The sequence below is a fragment of the Sorex araneus genome, chromosome 4, assembly GCF_027595985.1.
Source record: "Sorex araneus isolate mSorAra2 chromosome 4, mSorAra2.pri, whole genome shotgun sequence".
Classification (NCBI taxonomy): Eukaryota; Metazoa; Chordata; class Mammalia; order Eulipotyphla; family Soricidae; genus Sorex; species Sorex araneus.
The window spans coordinates 38,454,042-38,476,202 of record NC_073305.1 but is presented as its reverse complement, the minus strand read 5'-3'; the positions used below and the strand labels follow the sequence as shown (position 1 = coordinate 38,476,202).

At 45.9% G+C, this 22,161-nt stretch overlaps 1 protein-coding gene across 3 annotated transcripts in view; it reads right to left on the bottom strand.

The window, feature by feature from the left end:
• Positions 1 to 22,161, bottom strand: part of MYRIP (myosin VIIA and Rab interacting protein) — a 345,140-nt gene that overhangs the window by 5,769 nt on the left and 317,210 nt on the right. For all 3 annotated transcript variants that reach the window (XM_055135103.1, XM_055135102.1, XM_055135104.1), the window contains 5 exons: positions 18,180 to 18,374; positions 7,829 to 7,990; positions 4,163 to 4,267; positions 3,992 to 4,052; positions 2,201 to 2,319 (listed from right to left, as the gene is read on the bottom strand). In XM_055135103.1, the coding sequence (XP_054991078.1) occupies positions 2,201 to 2,319; positions 3,992 to 4,052; positions 4,163 to 4,267; positions 7,829 to 7,990; positions 18,180 to 18,374 (642 nt within the window). The remainder of the gene's footprint in view (positions 1 to 2,200; positions 2,320 to 3,991; positions 4,053 to 4,162; positions 4,268 to 7,828; positions 7,991 to 18,179; positions 18,375 to 22,161) is intronic.

Genomic DNA, 22,161 nt, shown 5'->3' with positions numbered 1-22,161 from the left:
TGTCAGCCTCAAGTGATGTTTTTTTATACTCCACAAATGAGTGCAGTCCCTCTATGTCTGTCCCTCTCTTTCTGACTCATTTCACTTAGCATAATAGTCTCCATGTTTATCCATTTATAAGCAAATTTCATGACTTCATCTCTCCTAACAGCTGCATAGTATTCCATTGTGTAGATGCACCAAAGTTTCTTTAACCAGTCATGTTTTAGGGCACTCGGGTTGTTTCCATATTTTGGCTATTGTGAACAGTGCTGCAATGAATATATAGGTACAGATGTCATTTCTACTGTGCTCTTTTGCATCCTCGGGATATATTCCCAGAAGTGGTATTGCAGGGTCATATGGAAGCTCAATTTCTAGTTTTTGAAGGATTGTTTTCCAGAAAGGCTGGACCAGTTGGCATTCTAGTTTGGGAACATTCTATCATTATAAAATCAAATCTCTTGGTGCTGGAGAGATAAACTAGGGCTCAAGATTCTTGCCTTTGGGGCTGGAGTGATAGCACAGCGGGTAGGGCGTTTGCCTTGCACGCGGCCGACCCGGGTTCGATCCCCAGCATCCCATATGGTCCCCTGAGCACCGCCAGGAGTAACTCCTGAGTGCAAAGCCAGGAGTAACCCCTGTGCATCGCCGGGTGAGACCCAAAAAGCAAAAAAAAAAAAAAAAGATTCTTGCCTTTGCACACAGCAGACACTGGTTTGAATCCCTGGTACCACATATAGTTCCCAAAGTACAGCCAGGAATGATTCTTGAGCACAGAGTCAAAAGTAAGTCCTGAGCATCTCCAGGTGTGGCCCAAACAAAGAAAGATTAAATAAGTAAAATAAAATCTCTTATCCACAAGGAAGCTTCTTCCTATTTATCCTTCCTTCAACCACTAATTTAAATTCTATGTCAAATGTACATACATATAAATTTGTTTTTTTGGGTCACATCCAGTTATGCTAAGGGCTCACTCCTGGCTCTGTGCTCAGGGGTCACTCCTGATAGGGCATTAATGGGGTACAGGGGATTGAACCTGGGTCAGCTGCATGCAAAGCAAGTGTCTTACTCATTGTAACAGTTCTGAAAGATAATTTGTAACTATCTGTCTTAAAACAGTTTCCTTTCCCAAGTCCTCTGTGTCTATTCTTTCAATGTGATGATGCTCTTCTTTTCTCTTTGAAGTAAGCCACAGAAATAAGGTCACAGATTTGGGTCATGGGCAAAATACTTGGTCCAAGGGCAAAAGTCACAGCCAGCTTATAGAGAAAGGCAGTGATAGTCTTGTTGCCATTTTGGTGCCCAAGAGATATAGAAATTAGTGATTCAAAAGGGCATGCCAACAGTGATTCTGGTCCCTGGTGCTCCTGTGTTCTTGAGGCAGACACAGTGAGGGGGAGGCAGGGGAAAGGAGTGACAGTGATCATGACAGGCCACAGGGCCCTTGCTTCTGTTTTCAGGCGGACATCGTGGCATCACAAGGCAGTTTGGTTGCCACCGCCTCTCCCGCACAAGCAGTGTCAAGTCCTGGATCAACTGAAACTGGTGTTGGTGTCCAGGCAAGTCCTCCATGGCCTTCTCCTTGTGAGTGCCAGAGTTTGTCCAGTTACCGACCATCTCTTCCTCTGAAATATTTAGGGCTAGCTACCTAGACTTTATCTCGGCACAGAAATACAAGTCATTAATGGCCAATCAGAAATGTAAGGAAGGGTGAATCTGGACCCAAAACAGAATCAAAACTTGCCCCTCAACTATATGCTTTTTTTTTTCTTTTTGGATCACCCAGCGATGCACAGGGATTACTCCTGGCTCTGCACTCAGGAATTACTCCTGGCGGTGCTCAGGGGACCATGTGGGATGCTGGGGACCGAACCCAGGTTGGTCAACGCCTTACCTGCTGTGCTATCACTCCAGCCCCACAACTAGATGCTTTACTCCTGTAAACGTATTTTTTTATTTCTGTTATACAAAACCTGGTTCCTTTGAGGAACTGGAGACAGACGAGAGGAAGTCTCCATGTATCAAAGGGGTTAGCCAGGCCAGGTGGGATGAACACATCCCCTCCCTTGGGCTCCCTCTCTATAATCAGCAGCCCCCGAGACTATGCAGGACAGAGGGTTCTAGGGCTCTGATGGTGGAGCTCGGAAAAGAAGGGCGATAGGATGGAGGTGCCCTCAACAGTGAGGATGCTGAGCATGAAGCCACAGGTGTCATTTACCATCAAATCCGAGGTGGTGGTTTTCCTTTCTTGAGTTCTGTTTGTTGAGGAGCCTTGGAGAATGAAGTTGCGGTTGAACGTTTTAATGGTGTTCAGTGAAGAGGCCTCGCTGTTCTCAGCTAAGAAGAAACAAATGGAAATAAGTGTTCTTCAGAAACAGAAGAAAAGAAAGACCCAGTGTCCAGATGACATAGATTTATGTTTCTTACTTGGCATCTCTTTCTAGCTATAAGTCAGACTATGGAATCTTTCAATTTTGCTTTTATTTTATAATGACTCATAAGTCAAGGAATCATTGGTGTCTTTCTGGGAACAGGTAATCTGGAGTTTATCCGCTAAAATCTCTGTATCCTTATTTTTTAATTTTGAAGCATGAAAGTCTCTAAAGGCTGAACATTTTTAATAACTTGGGCACCAAAAAGATAGCAAATCTGGATGCAACCTGACATGTGACCACCCCATTGAGTGGGAACATTCTTGTTCTTCACTGCCAGGATATTAATATGTTTATCAGATGCTTCCCCTAGATATTTCGGGGAAGGGCGTTTATGAAATAAATAGTACACTCGTCAAATTACCTGTCTGGCAGTCAAGAAATTCTGAAATACACATGGATCTATAGTTTAAAATAAGGGATTACGAGTCTATAATCAACTTTAATTCTATAAGGTTTTATAGAGGGATTCAATAAAAGTTGAACAACAGGGGGCTGGAGAGATAGTACAGTGGATAGGGCGCTTGCCTTGCACATGGCCAATAGGGGTTTAATCCCTGGTATCCCATGTGGTTCCCTGAGAGTGCCAGGAGTGATTCCTGAGTATAGAACCAGGAGTAAACCCTGAGCACCACTGGGTGTAGCCCCCAAAACAAACAACAACAACAACAACAAAAGTTGAACAATAAGTAGCAGAACCATGATTACAACACACTGATCCTATCTAGTCTCTTTTCGTGTGTGTGTGTGTGTGTGTGTGTGTGTGTGTGTGTGTGTGTGTGTGCGCACGCGCGTGCCTTAGGTAGAACCACATGCTGTGTTGTTCTAGGGCTACTCCTTGCTCTCCTGGCTCTGTTCTGGGGTGTCACTCTTGATAATGCTCTGGGGTCCATCACTCAGCCCACTCTTATGATTTCCACTCTTATGATCTGTAAATTTAAATTTCTATCTGGAATCATTGCTATGAAGCTTTGGATCCAGGCAAAATGTTGAAAATGTTAGTAGGTAAGAGTGATGTAATGGTCATTGTTGGCATTTCTTCTAGGTTGAACATTGTGTTAGATGTTTCTTGTGCCCTCCCCACATCTCACTGGCAGTCCCTATTCCGAAAGCCTCCTCCCGCACCATCACTCTTCCCCAATGGATCTAACGTACCAGGGACCAATCTTTGCCAGTGATGAATGGAAGTTGTAACACCTCATATTTCTACCTTTTGAGCAGGAAACTAAGAGAAGAGTGGTTAACAGTGTCTTCCAGAAGCCCTCATCAGTGTTTAGTCTAAGAAATGAATCAGTACCCTGTACTGACCTAATTTCCTTCCCTGAATTATTTTCCCCTGTCAGTGTTTTGTGCAATCACCTCTCAATGATCTGCTTGCATTTCCTTGTCCTTGGGTGCTGCTATTTGGGGTGGGAGGGTGGCGGAGGGGGGATTTAAACAAAAAGAGACTCTCCATAAAGCACAATTCTGGGTAAGAATCTCCCTTACATTGGTCCTCCATCATAGATCCTTGAGTAACTCGAAACCAAGGAGCTAGGCTTAATTTCTGGGAGCTCTGGGGTATTCGTTAGTTATACCTTTCACTGGTGGGGCAGGCAGTTTTCTTCTCTGCTGCCGTGATGTGTCTATGGTTTGTACCTACAACAAAAACATGGCAGTCACTACACCTTCACAAAGCCAATACTTTGGCATCTTTGTCCAGGCCATACGATATTCTGGCAGAGGGAGGGAAGGGCACAGGCAGGCACCTGGTTCCTTTGCTTCTGATCTCGTCTTCTCGTGAGGCGTCCGCATGGTGCTATGTTCAATCCTGCAATGGTCAGGGCTGATATCCGGCTTTCAATGTCAGAAATCTTCAGGCAACAGAAAGAATCCCAAAAGAAAAGGGAAAGAAAAAAGAAAGGGAGAGTCTTTGTTAAAAGTGTTATGAGGGATTGGTGATAATACAGGTGCCAGCCTTTGCTCCATCCCTGGCACCACATATGGTCCCCTGAGCCCTGCTAGGAATATTCCCTGACAACAGAACCACAACTCCTGAGTATAGCTGGGTGTGCCCCCCCCCAACAAAATAAAAGTGTTATGAGGAACCAAAGAGACACTACAGGGGTTAAGGCGTATGCCTTATATGTGCCCAAATTTGGTTTGATTCCTGGTACTATATTACCCCTCTGAACATGACAATTTATAGGTTCTTGAGCAAGCCAGGTGGCCTGGGTAATCCCCAGCACTGCAGGGCCCAAGCAGCACTAATTCCTCTGGCCAACACATGAAATCTCCAGCCTGTCTGCCTGGGAATCACCAGAAGTCGACCCTGAACCTCTAAGTACCACACGGATGGCCCCACACAAGTCCTGTGACTCTATTAAAAACAAATCTTTTATAATATGCTCATTCATTCAAATTCTAACAAGCAGTTCTCTACTCAGTGAGGAAATGAAACAAGGGCCTTTCTCTATAATTGCATTTTCTAAATGTAGGAGCACTGCTATTTATTCAGCCATTGATTAAGCTGACTGAATTGAGCATGAACTCCACAACTGCATGGTTTTTGTTGTTTTTGTTATTGTTGTTTTGGGGCCACACCTGGCAATACTTAGGGGTTACTCTTGGCTCTGCACTTAGGAACCACTCCTGAAGGTGCTTAGGGTGCTATGTGGATGCCAGAGACCCAGGTCAGCCACGTGCAAGGCTAGCAGCCTACCCGTTTATTATCTCTACAGCCCTGTAAATGCACAAACGGTCACTCTAGGAACCCTGGCCCAGAGCCACCTGATTTAGCCTGGAGGGGAAAAACTTTCCTTGGAGCAACACTTGATGTATGCTTTGAAAGGCAAGAAGCACCGATAATAGGTTCTGCTTCCTTTTTCCCTGGCACCATGACTCCCAAAAAACAGCATCATAGCTTTTAAGTTTTAGTAGGGAGGTCTAGCACCTGCTCATTCAAATCCATTGTCTCTATGAAGAAGTCAAGAATGGCCTCAAGAAACTTCTTCCTCTCTCTTGGTACTACTTTTCTTGTTCATAAAACCAGAAGCTCATAATTCCATCCAATAGCATCTCACACAGATAGATAAGAGAGCAAAGGGGATCTCAGAGCCCAGATTGAACTCTGGTCCTCTGAGTCTCAGGAATGGAGAAGAAACACAATCTTAGAAAATATAAATATGGTGTACTATCATTATGGGAAATACTTTAAATGTGAGACCTTGTTCATGCTTCAGGAACTCATCCACAAGCCTACAGCAGAGGTACCATTCTCTTGGTTTATATAGTTGAGGAAACCATGGCTCCGGGCATGAGTGATATACGCAGAATTTTACAGCTGGTCTGGGCCAGAGTATGGACTCACTTTCATGTTCTCACCACATGGTCCCATTCACAGAGGACTTGCCCTTTGGGCCCTGGGCCAAGGACTTCCAGTACCAAGGGGACACTGGAATTTTGGGGGAGGAGGGAAGGTTGGTAGAGTCAGTGAAAGAGTGGAGAGCACAGGTATCCCCCTGAGATGACAGTGTGGGTGTTACTAAGGCATCACACAAGGAACCTAAGAGTAAGCCCTACAGCCAATGTATGTGAAGTTTCCAACATCACTATTGCCCCATGGTCAACTATGGTGCCACTCAAGGTACAATGCAGTTCTGCTATGGTTTACGGAGGCCCCTTTGGTTTATGGAGTAGTTGCTAACAGATGTAGAGGGAAGTCAGAACATATGAGAGTCTCTTCCCTTCTCCCCCAGAGGTGGCAGCCTGGGCTAGACAAGGGGAAGGAGGTAGTCGAAGACCAAGGTTGTAGCAGCTGGAGCAAGCAAGCCAGTCCAGCTTCCCAGCAGTCAGGCCCCAGAAGGAACAATTGTGCAGCCCCTGCCCCTGTCTGGCACCCCCCTAGCCACTTGCCTTTTCTGCTTCCTCAAATTTTACGTGGAGAGTTACATTCCTCTGTTTTATAGGCTAATAAATTGCATGCGTCTCTCGGGAAGATTGCAGGCTAAACTTATCAGTTATGTACAACTGGTGTGGATTAGATGGCCACATTCTTTCCTGGCAGCAGCACGGGTGGAGAACTTCACTGGGAGGCTGCTGGGGGACAGGGCAATGGGCAAGCAGGAGGCCGACATCCTGATGTGCTGACTAATACATTCTGGAGTAAGAAGGGGCTAACTTTTGAAGTTTTAGTCCATAGAGCAAAGGACAAGAAAGAAGGAGTCTACTGAGGGCTGTTTAGCCTATATTTTCCTCTCTCTCTCTCTCTTTCTTTCTCTCTCTCTTTCTCTATCTATCTATCTATCTATCTATCTATCTATCTATCTATCTATCTATCTATCTCTATTTTCTATCTATAAAAAGATATCTATTTATATCTAATTCTATCATTAAATCTATCTATATAGACCTATCTATCTACCTATCTATATTACTTTTTCTATATTTATCTATATCTATTTCTATCTATCCTTTCTATAGATAGAGATGATAGATCTATCTATATCTCTTTCTATATGTCTATACCTATCCATTTCTTTCTTTCTTTCTTTCTTTCTTTCTTTCTTTCTTTCTTTCTTTCTTTCTTTCTTTCTTTCTTTCTTTCTTTCTTTCTTTCTTTCTTTCTTTCTTTCTTTTTTTGCTTTTTGGGTCACATCCTGAGATGCTCAGGGGTTACTCCTGGCTCTGTATCTCAGGAATTACCCCTGGCGGTGCTTGGGGGACCATATGGGATGCTGGGAATCGAACCCTCAGCCATGTGCAAGGCAAACGCCCTACCTGCTGTGCTATTGCTCCAGCCCCTATCCATTTCTTTCTATGCCTATCTATATTTCTATCTAGCTATAACTATCAATCTATCTATATATCTATCTATCTGTCTGTCTGTCTGCCTGCCTATCTGTCCTTTCTATCCTTTCTATTTATCTGACAAGGCTTCATTTCACTCCTAAGATTGCATGTCAATGACCCTTATAATTGTAGAACAGAATGACCAATTCAATTCTGCGTTTCCCACAGCAGAGAGCAAAGAAAAAAGTGGAGGATTTTAGCCACAAGGTAAAGAATAAGTACTCAGAAGAAAGCCTTTTCCTCATACTAATAGATAAGAGAGACTTTCCTTAAGTTTGGCCCGAGCAGCCTGAGAGATGTGGACAGGGCACTTGCCTTGCCTGTGGTTGGCCTGAATTCAATCCTCAGCACCACATATGGTCTCTTAAGCCCCACCAGGAGTGATCCCTGAGTTCCAGAGCCAGGAGTAAGCCCTGGGTGCTGGGTGTGGCCAAGAGAACTGTTAGGTCAAATCACCAAGTGGGGACCATCAGTGACACAAATGTATTGCAAGTAGTGGGAGCAGATGCCAATGATTCCCAGGGAAAGTAGGGTGTCTGCTCCCACCCCACCCCGCCACTCTGGGCAGAGAGGAAAGTTCCTACCTGGAGCTCGGCATGGTGGACCTGGGCTGCTGCTGTGGCTACCTGATCCTCCAGATGTGCCAGCTCAGCCTCATCAGTGGTGCTGTGGATGCAGCGGGCAGCGTCCTCCAGCTCACTCAGCTGACCTTCCAGACCGTACACGGTTCCCGCCGCCAGGTACACCTGTGGAGGCGGCAGGACCGTCAAGTTCCAGTCTGTGACACTAGGTGGGGGGCTGGGGAGGTCCTGACAGATGACCCCAGTCATTTAAGGAGATGAGACAGAACTAGGCTCAACGTTGGAAAATCTTATTAGCCCCTGCCCTCACTTGGCACCCACTCCCTGCCTACTAAGACTTTTCTATGCCACCCCCGCCCCCAACTTCCCTACAGGAAAAGAACTTTGCAAGTTTTTAAATTACAAGCAAGGGGCAGAAGGAACAGTACAACAGGGAGGGCATTTTCATTGCATGTTACCAACCCACGTTCAATACCTGGCATCTCATACGGTCCCCTGAGCACTGCCAGAAGTAATTCCTGAGAGCAGAGCTAGGAGTAACCCCTGAATATTGCCAGGTGTGACCCAAAAAGCCAAAAAAAATGCAAGCAAGCAGTACGAAATATGTGAGCTTAGCTACATAAATTGAAAATTTATTCAGTGGTTAGGAAAATTATAACATCAAGAGAGAAGAAACAAAGAGGAAAGCCTCATAAGCTGTTGCTTGGCATTTAGGAATTGAGAAAAATTTAGAAAACACTGAAAGGGGTGACATTAATTTTAAGTTTATAAATGTTAAATGAATGAGCTCTGATCAGTTACCTTCAGCTGGCTTGAAACAGGTCAAAGAAAATTAAAATGAATCAGAAATTAGTAGAAAAAGTTAATTTCCTTAGAAAACAGTGTGATGACAATTGAGAAGCATGCTATGCCTATCAATTAGGACCAATTTTTGAGTGCTATTAACATTTAAGCAGAAAATCAGATGAAGGTGTCATCTAAGGAAAATTTAAAGAAAAATTACTTTGGCTTAGGTGTTGATAAGGTGATTTCCATAAACAAAGGCAAATAGAAAGTAAAATTGCTGGAATAATTCATACTCCAGTTTGCTGAACAGGGCAGATGAAACAAATGATTATTAGGCTAATCAACAATGTGATGAAATAAGTAACACCACAAAAAAAATGCTGTATCCAAAAGGCAATTGCTTAAGGAGATATTTCTGAGGCTCAATCAATGTACTTATAAAGCTGTAAACTGGCATTCACAGCAATTTAAAGTTGAATCAAATACACTGTCAGTTATTTAACAGTTCCTTCAACTGGTTAAAAATACAACAGTCAGACAAGCCAAGAGCCTGTGCTCACAAGGCCTGTATCTGTTCATACTGAGTGATGTTTCGAGCTGGGGAGGAAGGGAAAGATCCCGGAGATGCTCCGACTCTGTCAATTCCTTGGCTTGATTCATGAGTCTGCATTAAATCTGGCAATTTTACAAAAGCATTTCAAAGTGGAGCAAAGACAGGTGCAGGTTAGCTGAAAGCAGGTTTGAGCGTACATCACCCAGTGGGTTGGGCTGGGAGGGTTCCAGCAATGACTGATCCAGTGGCCATGCAACATCACACTAACTGATCTGTCAGTCTCACTGGGAGCCACGAATTGTGTGTCTGTGGGCAGCTGCCATATTTCACTCTGCCCCTAGTTTTCCATGTTCTAACAACTGGCGAGTATTAGGGAATGTCTCTGTCTCTAAAGGACCCTCTGTTTCATACAGTCACTTGTTCTCTGTCCTTGGAAGAGGGAAGCTTTTCTTCGTTGTCCTAGAAAGAACATGATGGGTACTTAAAAGCTCTCAGGTTGGAGACATCATGAAAAAAGTTGACTCTTAAAAGTTTTGAAATAAAACATCTCTCCAGGGGCTGGAGCAATAGCACAGCGGGTAGGGCTGTGACTTATTGCCTTGCACGCAGCCGACCCAAGTTCGATTTCCATCATCCCATATAATCCCTCTGAGCACTGCCAGGAGTAATTCCTGAGTGGAGAGCCAGGAGTAATCCCTGTGCATTGCCAGGTGTGACCCAAAAAGCAAAAACAAAAAACAAAAAACAACCAAAAAAAAAATCTCTCCAGAGGAATTGAGGAGCAATAGGGGAGAGGAAGAGAGAGAAGAGTGAGAAAAAAAGGTCTGACAGTCTTGAGTTTGGCTACCTTACTTTTGATAACACAACCCAGAAAGGCATATTTATTGTGACACAATATTACGGACAAGTGGTTTTTAACTTCTTTTTTACTTTTTTAATTGGCTTTAAAAAAATGTAATCACAGTGAGATACATAATTACAACATTGTTCATGATTGGGTTTCTGTCATACAATGTTATAAACACTCATCCTTTCACCAGTGCACATCTCATACCACCAATCTCCTCAGTTACCCTCCCACCACCCTCACCTACCTCTACGCTCTATGGCAGGCACTTCTCTCTCTCTCTCTCTCTCTCTCTCTCTCTCTCCCCACGAGACACTTTTAAACATACATTTTCAGTTTTGCACACTAAAACAAAACTTTGAGAGTGACAATGCTTAAACATAACTCGGTGTAATTTCTGTTTTAGAGCCTTGATTTTTCCTGTAACCAGCAAACTCTAGTGCCCTCATGCCCTACAGCTGGATTAATAACTCCTTCCTGTTTGATCTACAACATAATTATCTGGTAATGTTCCTGGTTGTCCTGTCCAGAGCAATAGAAAGGGCTTCAAGCCCTCTGCAAAGTCACATGTTAGTCTTTTGCATCCTGTTCCCTGAAAGCTGGTTTTCTGGCCTAGGGGCAAGGGGAGCCAGTGGTCTGGCACTGACACCATCTACATGAGAACTTATAGCCAAAATCATTTTGCCTAAAGGACGGGGGTGACAATGTACTGCTGATTGATGATGTCATGTTTGTGCTGAGCCAGGCATCAAGTCAAAAGTTGCATGTGACAAATCTTATTTAATGCCCATGGAAATTCATGAGTTAGGTACTATAATTATCTCTGCATTAAAGATGAGAATTTAGGTCCAAGAGGTGCAGTGACCTCTCCTAGTCTCATTGCTCGGCACCTTAGGGCCTGGATTTGCGCTTGGAAGGGCTGATTTCAGATCTAGGGCTTTACCCATCTGGCCATATGGTGCTGTGACATTTAATGTCTTTGAGTATATTTTGATGTGTTACATTTCAAACTCCTATATTGAGTTACTGTGTGTGTGTAGATGAATTGGCTATGACATTGGGATAAATAGCGAACGTTAATATGTTAATATGCTGTGCTGTGAAAATCTTCTTCTGGTCTTTAAAATATCCCATTTGAAAATTTTAGGGCTGGAGTTAGGAAGCTTGCCTTGTATATGGGTGGCCCTAGCTTGAATCCTCTGCACCGCATATGGTCCCCCAAGCACTGCCAGGAGTGATCTCTGAGCACAGAGTTAGGAGTAGTCCCTGAACACTGCCCCCTCCACCTCCCAGAAACAAATCACTGTATCACTGTCATCCCGGTGCTCATTGATTTACTCAAGCGGGTGCCAGTAATGTCTCCATTCGTCCCAGCTCTGAGATTTTAGCAGCCTCTCCTTACTCGTCTTTCCCAACAAGTGGAGGCTCTTTACAAGGTCAGGGGAATGAGACCTGTTATTGTTACTGCATTTGGCATATCAAATACGCCACAGGGAGCTTCCCAGAAACAAAAAGGAAGCAAAAATTTAACCTGCACCCTCCTCAGTTAACGTGTACTTTGGGCAAGAACTGGGATCATCTTGTCTTCCAAAATATAATCACTGGTGCCTGTGGTTCCTGGTTCCAACAGCCCTTTCTCAGAGTGATCTGAGGGAGAAGAATATGGGTTTCATTAGGGAGGCACTCCGTAGCTCAATCTTTCTAGAATAAAGAACATTAAACAGATTTCTTTACTGTAGGAGTTCTCGGTCTTTTATGTGCCAACACATACCTCATTTTTTTTTTTTGTACAGAAAAGCATGTAGGTTTCTTAAAATTATCTGAGTTTAGAACATCTGTTGAACTGAGTTTTCATAAAATACACTTTAGGAGACTTAGGTTAGATACTAACTGGTGTCATTTCTTTTCTTACTCTCTGAGGGCAAAGGGCCACTTGAGTAAATGACCGTCTCCACGAGTCTGTGCACCACATCTTTTCCTGAGCAGTGGCGGGGGCTCGTATGAGAGCTTTGAGAAGGGTGACCACATCTCTGTCCGGTGCTGGCTTCTGGAGCACGGTTGGGCTCCCTGTTGGGGAAGGCGCCTCCCCCACCCCCACCCTTCCCCCACACCTGCTGCCACTGGCTATAGACTACACGAACAACGTACTTCGTGCTGTGGAGGGTCATAAGGCAGAACTAAAAGGGAAGTGAGGACTGGCCCTCTGCTGCCCCTGTGGCTGGGAATTGTGGCATCTCCCCAGCTACCTCTGCAAAGGTTTTGTGAAGAGGAGAATGAAGAAGGACCATGGATGGGGGCAGGAGGGTAAAGGAGCAAATTCATCTCTCCCACTTACACAACAAGGACACCTTTTAGGGTCCCTGCAAGTCAAATCACAGGTCTGAGGATTATTTTTAATTTTTTAGTTAATTGTTCTCTGTTGGCCCCTGGGTCTATATCTACCCTTCTCTGCCCTGCTCTGTTCTTCTTGAAGCCACTCCCCTGACTTCCATGCCCACCGAGGAGAAGGAACGGATGCAAGTCCCTTCCAGGATGCTGTCCTTTGGAGGGGGTGAAGGAAGTGAGTCTGGTGACATAGAGCCCCCACTAGGGGGCACTTTTCCAGGGTCCAGGTCTCCCTGGGCTTCCCTGCAGTAACAGGGTGGTGATGTTCCTTCCCCACTGGGTGCCACATCCTCCTTTACTCTTGCCCACACCCTTCCTGAAACTTTCTTACCCCAGCCTGACCTCAACGGGGACAGCAGAAACCAACCTGCACAGGTGTCAGCAAGACAAAGAGACAGAGACATGCATCTGGAGAGACTCAGGCACCGTGGAGGTCACTTCCCTGTGTGGGCAGGGCAGGCAGTGATGGCCCAGGAGCCTCCAGTGTTAATGCCAGGCACTGAGCTGAGAGAGGAAGAGAATCAATTCTATGATTCCCCATACCCTACCCACATTCTGTGGATCCACGAGGCAGTTTATGAAAACAGAGAGTCAACATTTGAATGTGACTTTATTTATTTATTTTGCTTTAATCTTAGGGAGCGCTGGAGCCTTCCGAGCTATTTATAGAGGTGAACATTCACAAGCAAATATTATCTCCAAGTCCTGATCTGTGGTAGTCTGTGTTCTGAAGGCTCGAGTAAGTGCCGCTGTTTCTATTTCTGACCGTCCCCGGGCTCCGTAGCACAAAGGAGAAAAGCGGCAGAGGAACGAAGGAGCGCTCTTTAGAACCCAGACAGACAAAAAGCCATGGTTTAATTAAGCCAGCTGCACCCAGAGGCCAGTGTAAGAACCAGCCGGGCCCTTCTGCTGCTCCATTGAATTCCACCCTGAAAACCGCGGGCACAGCAGCTGCCCAAGCTACTGTGATCTGGTGAACTAAAGAGAGGAGGCAAAGAGTCATCCTGTCACGACTCAAAGAGCCATAGAATTCAAAGGGACACAGATGGAGTTTCTTCTTCTGAGGAGGAGAAATTTGAAAAGCTGGATGGGAGTGGGGGGAGGGCAGGAGGAGGAGGAGGAGGAGGAGGAGGAGGAGAAGGAGGAAGGCTATTAACCCGTTGGGAACAGGGGAGACGGAGAGGTGGGAGGGACAGGAGATGTGACTCTGTCCTTTCACATGTGTCCCTGTTGAGGTTTCTGACATTGATGTTTTTTCGTTGAGGTGACACAGTCACTGTCAGATATGAAACATACCTTGACAACTGTGTATGTCGCACCTCACATACATCTGTCTGGCCAACAAACCACTCCCTCCCGTGCAGTGCATCTTGAATCAGTGGGTGAGTGGGTGTGTTCTTGAAGGGAAAGTGTTAATGAGCAGAAGAAAAGAAGCAGCACAGCACCAGATCAGATAAAAGGAACTTACAAAATGGGAACTTTGGCAAGGCCTTTGCATTGTTCAACAAGCTCCCAGCATGAAGGAAGAAGGAAAAGCAGTCTCTTGTTGCTTTACTTTGCTTGAGCTGTCCATTATCATTTAAATCTGGATTATTTCATGCATTGGAAGTGTTTGGATACTACACTTTATTTTTTAAATAAAAGGGTGGGGGATAGAGAAGAAAGGTGCTTGCCTTGCTTGTGGCTGACCTGGGTTCAAGTACCCTAGAAGTCCTCAGCATGGCCAGGCATCACTTCTGAGCACAGAGCCAGGAATAGTTGCTGAGTATCTGGGTGTGGCCACCCCTTATCCCAAATTGGGGGTGTGGACAAAAAGGACCTTTCATTTACTGTTGGTGGGAATCTAAACTGGTTAACCTCTGTGGGAAAAAGTATTGAGACTTCTCAAAAAATAAGTAGTACTATATGATCCAGCAATCCACTCCTAAGGACCTATCCAAAGAATATAAAAACACTAATTGAAAAAGATAGATGCACGTTTATGTTCACTGAAGAGCTATTCAGTGCCCAATCACGAGAGGTAAGTAGATAAAGAAGATGTTAGGTATAGACAATGGAATACTATTTGACTATAGTAAAATATAAATTAGCCAGTTAGTGTATAGACGGGCTGGAGCGATAGCACAGTGGTTGGGCGTTCGCCTTTCACGCGGCCGACCCATGTTCGATTTCTCCGCCCCTCTCAGAGAGCCCGGCAAGCTACTGAGAGTATGAAGTCTGCACAGCAGAGCCTGGCAAGCTACCCGTGCGTACTGGATATGCCAAAAACAGTAACAATAAGTCTCTCAATGAGAGATGTTGCTGGTGCCCGCTCGAACAAATTAATGAGCAACGGGATGACAGTGACAGTGACAGTGTATAGACAATGGAATAATATTTATCTATAGGAAAATATGAAAGATTCTATCATTTGCTATGGCATAGATAGGATCAGAGAGGGTCATGCCAAGTGAATTACATCAGAAGAATACACAAGTATTAGATGATCTCACTCATGTGTGGAATATAAAGAAACAAAGCAAGGGAACAGACAATATCCAGTGCGAATATGCCTTTAGAGTCTAGAATTCACGTGACAATGGGGATTGAAGGAAACTCAAGTTTCCCTCCCCACCCCGAGCAGAGCCCCAGCAGCCAAAGACCTCTGGAACCCAGCCACAGCTATGCTCAAGGCCCCTCTTCACACGTTTGGACGAGCCTCATGCATCAAGGAACCGGCAGAGGAACCCAGGTGTGTGGGACTCAGGGCTGAGATTTCTAAGCCTGCTTGGATCGGGACTGGGCCTCTTCTACCCAGATCCCCCATTTTCCAGTAGCTAGGCGGTTACACCCAGAAACTTGCCCCCCTACCCCCACTGTGTAATCCAGCGAACATCCAGAGACTATAAAACCAAGCTCCCGAAAACGCACAACATTTTGTAACCTAGTTCTCCCTCTCAGAGAACATCGCAAGCTACCAAGAGTTTTCCTGCCACATGGGAGAGCCTGGCATGCTCCCCATGGTGTATTCATATGCAAATACAGTAACAATGATGGGTCTCATTCTCCTGACCCTGAGTGTCAGGAGTGTCTAATGCGGCACCATTGGGAAGGACAAGTAAAGAGAGGCTGCTAGAATCTCAGGGCTAGGACAAATGGAGACGTTACTGAGCCCGCTCAAGCAAACTGAGGATCAATGGGACGATAGTGATAGTAATGGGGATTGAAGGGAGAGTTGGCAGAAAGATTGAGTGGATGCTGATGGAGATATAGTAGCACTTGAGTGGTGGGTGTGGTGAGGTAACATTTTACTGCTAAAACACTTATATTCTTGTTTGTTTTATTTGTTTGCTTGTTTTTGGGATCAGTCCCAGTGATGCTCAATGGTTACTCCTGGCTCCACACCCAGGAATTACTCCTGGCAGTACTCTGGGGACCAAATGGGATGCTGGAGATGAAACATGGGTCAGCTGTGTGCAAGGCAAACACAGTACTATACTACCTGCTATACTCTGACCCCTAAATCGTTTACATTCTTACCTGACTAAAAAATATTTTTTTAAATATTCCTTTCCTGTTAAACTATATCTTTCACATTCCCAATTCTGTGTGCCCAGCATTTAGGGTCATTTTAAGACAACTGGTGCTGGAAGAATTGCTTAGCCAATATTTAAGAACAGAAAACTACATATTGGAAGTAGAACTTTTTTTTCTTTTTTGGGTTACACCCAGCGATGCACAGGGATTACTCCTGGCTCTGCACTCAGGAATTACCTGTGGCTGTGCTCAGGGGACCATATGGGATGCTGGGAATCGAACCTGGGTTGGTGGCGTGCAAGGCAAATGCCCTACCCAATGTGCTATTGCTCCAGCCCTGGAAGTAGAACTTTTTTTAAAAAGTCAAAATAAACACATAAAATGAAAAGATTTCAGTCAGCTTGTAATCATACATCAGATGAACATTCACTGGGCACCATCTCTGTGTCAGGCTCAGGAAGAAGGAATAGAGTTAGGACATGCATGGCAACATTCCTGTTCTGCAGACTTGTATACCTGACTCCTGGCCCAGAGACTATGTTCTGTGTCCCCCCTCCCCCCACCCCCGCCTCCTCCAACAGTCCATAATGACTGGAGGGTTTTTGATGATTACAACTAGTAGGGTGTTGCCACTGGTCATTGAGCAGAGACCAGGGATACTGCTGAAATAACGTCCAAGATACAGGACAGCAACACCACGCCCAGCTTCCCATCTCCTTGAAGGTGATCCATAACAAGTATTAGGGTGTGGATCTAACAGATCATAGATGAGCAGACAGGGAGAACAGACAAGTGGTCACAGACACAGACACACAATTAGTTTCTTTAGGAATCCAAAGGGTGAATCTCATCTCTCTCTCTCTCTCTCTCTCTCTCTCTCTCCTCTCTCTCTCTCTCTCTCTCTTTCTCACTCTCCTTACATTTTTCTAAATAAAACATATTTATTTTAAAAACAAAATTAATAAAATTATCTCAAGTTATGGAGATACTGTTGTTTTAACTTTTAGCAACAATAACTCCTAAAACCTGTTTCTGATTTCTGACAGCAGTATTTCATCACAGGAACCCCAAATCTGGACAGATTCAGCTAAGTCCAGGAAGAAGTGGGGAACAAGACTCCTTCTGACCTAAGCTCCTGAGCAGGTGAGGAGATATTGGCCTGACTGACTCCTGTGACTGACTGCTTTGCAAGTGGCTCTGTGTTGTCACTGACACTCACCTTTGGATCTTTACCGACATACTCAGCAATGACTGTGGATGTTCAGGTGGCAGAATCTATTCTACTCAGCTAGCCCAACCCATTACCCTCATCACAGATATGACTGTGACACAGGGAAGGCCCAAGTTGTTGGCAGCAGCTGCCCCTGTCCTGTGTCGTGGTACTGTATCCCCACAAATCCCTTTCAGAGTTTCTGCCTGCCTTTACCCTTCAGAATCCTAAACTTCAATATATTTCAGCTTCCAACAGCTCAAATCGATTTGGAATGCTGCCATTGGCCCACTGGAGACACAGGTCCCAAATGAGTAAAGAATAAGGCCCTGTTGCTACAGGAAGGGATAGTTCCTTTCCTTGAGTTCAAGACAACTCTGAGATGCAACTTCTATATTAGAACTTTCTGAAGGATCGAAGACACTCCCAAAGATCATACCTTCTCCTGGCTTCTTCCTCTTCCCCCCTTTTTGTAAGTTGTAGGTGAGGGAATGAGGGAATAGTAGGGCTACTATTTGTGGTGCACAAAGTTTTGGCACTATTATCACTACCAAAGTCATTGAGACCCTTGGCTGCTATAGCTTGCGTCCTCTCCCTTCTCCTGCTCTGCTTGGTAACCTTAGCTCTGCAGTCAAAGTTGAAGGGTTTGCTATCACTGGACACTGTCCTCCTGCTCCCTATCTTTCCTCACCCCTTGCCAGCCTCCTCCAAAAAACAGTAAATAATTACACTCACCTCAGGGTCTGCTCCTAGGGAATGTGGCCCAGGACCAGACCTACTCTGAAGGCCTATCATGTCTATATCCTGGCACTCAATGACTTCATTGTTTTTTTGCTTTTGGGCCACACTCTGATGCTCAGGAGTTACTCCCAGCTCTGCACAAAGGAATCACTTCTGGCAGTGCTTAGGGGACCATATGGGATACTGGAGATCCAACCCGGGTTGGCTGTTTGTAAGGCAAATACCCTACCTGCTGTACTCTCAGGCCAGCACTCATCCATTTCTTGTCACTCACACCTTTGCCACGAACAAGGCCTGCCCCTGTGTGTGAACTTACGTTCTCTTCCAAGGAGGTCAGCTGCTTATCAAGTCTCACTTGGTCAGTTCCAAGAGGAAATGCCCCCTTCTCTCTCTCGGGCGGGACGGCTGGGCACTCCCAGGGCCCCGTGGACTCTGCTATCAACTCCTCGGTGGCGTTGATGACTTTCAGGACTTCTGTGGAGATGTTGCAGAGAGAAACAGCAGAATACTTCTGTTTGGTTCAACAACAGAAGGGGGGCAGAAGACAAGAACGGCACATTAACAACGACATGGGAAGTGTACATTGTCACGGTACCCCTCATAAGACTGATTCCATTGTTAAGCATATGCGTGTGCATGCGCACACACACACATGTGCCCACGCACACCATGCACCGAGGAAAGGGAAAGGGCGGAACAGCAAGAAGGAACTTGGAAGAGGCTGGAGAGGGTTCAGTGTAGCTTCTTGTCACAAAAAAATTATTTCCGATGCTTTGTGGGAGGGAAGGCGGACCTCTTAAGGAAAGGCAACCGTGTGCTTGCTCTGCTCACTGCCAATAGTTTTACATCCATCATCTCACTTTCTGGATAATATTCTACTTTCCTAACAGAGCTTAAGACTGCCCAACTGTATCCACTGGGCATTTCTGGGGAACTTTGGGAGATCTGTGTTCAGGATCTGAGTCTTACTTCTCCTGCTTATGGGACATTGATTGAGGGACTTTCCACTTTAGGAACACAGTTTTGTTATTGGTATGATCAAAATTTTGGAAAAGCTTCTCTATATCATCTTAGTAGCTACTCCAATGAGCATACACACCCCTGGTCTCAAACCCACATTCTCCTTTGTCTTCTTCTGCCAAAGTGGCAGAATAGAAAAATACCCCCTTGGGGCCGGAGTGATAGCACAGCGGGTAGGGCGTTCGCCTTGCATGCGGCCGACCTGGGTTCGATCCCCGGCATCCCATATGGTCCCCCAAGCACCGCCAGGAGTAATTCCTGAGTGCAAAGCCAGGAGTAACCCCTGAGCATCGCTGGGTGTGACCCAAAAAGAAAAATAAAGAGAGAAAAATACCCCCTTTCCCAGCCACCCTTGGAGTGAGGGCGTTCACGTAACATAGTTCCGTCTAGTGAGTCTAGAAGAAAAGTTGGCTGAGGAGGTTTCCAGAAGAAAAGGGTCTTCCTCCTCATCTGGTGATTAGATGCAGCTGATACATTCTTCCCCTACTTCTTCCTTACCTGGATTGTAGACACACAACAATGAGCCAACATGAAGAATAAGGAGTAAGGGGAACCAAGAAGACCCTGGAAAGAACCTGAGACCAGAAGCATGGGAGCAGGGTGGGAGCATTGAACTCCAGGCCTCCACATGCAAGGATGTGTTTGCTCTAGTCCTTGAAAGTGTCTCCCAGTCTCTCTCTCAGGAGATTTGGTATGTTCAGGTAAGTATCTGACCCAGTCAAAACATTAACAATGTGAGTGGCTTGGATTTCTGATGTTTGTTTCTCGAAGTAGATTCCAGTACAGGCTTTTCTTATTCTTATTCTTATTCAGCTTTTTTGGGGTCACACCCAGTGATGCTCAGGGGTTACTCCTAGCTCTGCACTCAGGAATCACTCCTGGCGGTGTTTGTGGGGACCTCATGAGATGCCGGGGATCAAATCTAGGTCAGCTGTGTGCAGGGCAAATGCCCTACCTGCTGTACTATTGCACCGGCCCTATTATTTTTTCAGTAATCCCTCTACTTCTCCAGAGAATCCAACCGTCTTAAGTATAAGGTTGGCGGTGGCAGATTCCCTAAGGGTCACGGTCTCATTGGTATCATATCTAGTCAATCCACACTTATAATTGGGGCAGACATGCCCGAGGCACCTTCCCAGACTGTCTAGTCCATAACAGATGCTTGACTGAATTAAATGTCCTGCTTTTTCGGTCCAAAGGACTGAGCCATAAACCCCACCCACCTTCCCAACTGGGTCTGGGATGTAGGGAAAATGGGGTGGAGGGACGAGCCCAAGAGAGTGACCAGTGTCAACTCTCACCTTGGGAGAAATTGCAGAGACTGTCTCACTCCCCTCCAGGATCTTGGACCTTGTGGTTGCAAATCAAGAGACAAATTGGGCTGGAAACAATTCGGGCATGAACCAGCTGCTACCGATAGCTCCAATCTATTTTAGAAAAAGGCAGTGATGTCTGCATGAAAGTCAATGCTTACCCTTCCCTTAGTAAACAAATTATTACTTGAGAAGGTTTGCCCATTATTTAGCCGCAGAGATGCCTTTGTAAATTTTTTAAAAAGGAAGACATGGTGATACCGAGACTCAGAAAAAGTGAGAATTTTATATGAAGAGAGGGAGAGGGTGAAAATTTCACCCCAAGCTTCCATTTGCACAGGCTCGTGAGCTGACCAAAGGCGCTGTGAGCTGGAAGTCAGCTGGGGCCCAGCGGCATGCTGTTTTGAGAAGGGCGCCTTCTGAGGCTCTGCACTTTCCGCTTTTCTCTCAACCCCACCATTTATTCAATGCATCTCCAGGGCATGGGGTGGGCCATCTCTTGAGACAAAGCAGTGGACAATGCCCTCATGGCATGCACTTAGGCCTTCCAGTCACAGAGGCTGACACACTTTCCTGGTCCCTAGAGGCATGTATGCCACACCTGCCATTATGTCACAATGAAGCATCCTGGCAGCTGGCTGGCGGAGGGCACCGTCACAGTACCTGGATGGTCTGTGGTCTGCTTCCAGACCTGGGCCTACAGCTGGGCATGGTGCCTCAAAAACAGTGACCTGGAGACGGAGCAGGATTAGAATAACGGGGGACTGTTGCAACTCTGCTCTCCACTGGGCAACACAAACTAGAATCCGTAGGCATTTGGGGGAACTAAACCCAAAGGCCAGGAATCAAGTTTATTATCTGTCACACAGGAATAGTTGGTTGTTGGCTTGGAAATGCAGGGCTGGGGGGTGGTATATGCCACCTACTGGCAGATAACTGGGATTCACTGCTAGGGTGACCCAGTAACCTCAAGACTGTCAGGCATGAGCAGCCTGACATCCCCACACCGAAACCATCAGCCCTGCATCTTCAAGCTGAGAACCTCTGAGAGTGGCCCCTACATCCTTAGGCTCTGCTGAGGAGACACACCCTCTGCAAAGAGAGAGTGAGAGAGACAGACAGAGAGAGACAGAGACAGAGAGACAGAGACAGAAACAGAGAGAGACAGAGACAGAAACAGAGAGAGACAGAGAGAGACAGAGACAGAGAGCAAGGAGAGCAAGAGCGACCTGAGATTTAATTAGCTGTAGGGTAGTCACAGGGCAGATAAACTCATCTCAACCCAGTAAGAGATCAGACTTGTTCCAAGGCTAACACTCACTCCTTGTGTAAATATCCCGTTTCCTGCCCGGGCTACATCTGATGATAGAAAGTCCTTCTACGATTATGTTAAATAAAACTATATTTAGCAACGGGCAGGGCTTTGTTCGGATGAAAAGCTGGTGGGGACGGACAGATGCTGGCAGGGAGCCGTGTGTGTGTGTGTGTATGTGTGTGTGTGTGTGTGTGTGTGTGCGCGCGCACGCGCGTGCGTGTGTGATGAAAAGTGAAAGGATTCTTTGTGCTTCTATTGCTCCGAACCCCGCTGAGGAGCTGAAGGGCACACACAAAGCAGGAGTAGAGAACCAGGAGCGCTTGGATAGAGGCTGGCACGGATCCAGGTATTAACTAGGAGGCGCATCAAATGTGACAGTTTCATGGCATCAGATAAGGGGGCCAGGTGAAATAAGGGGCAGGCTAATCACAGAATGCAGAGTTGGCCTCAAAGACACCAGGGGCCCAGGGACCCCTTGCTGAGGACATGCCTGAGCCCAAGAACCCGGGGAGCAGGACACTCAACGGTCTGGAGTGCCTGCAGGGTCTCTGCTGGTCATGTTCATGCCTCCCGTTCCCACCATGTATGGTCACTTCGAGAAGCCCAACTGTGAGCTTCCTGGGATCAGTCTGTGTCACCCGCACCTCTCC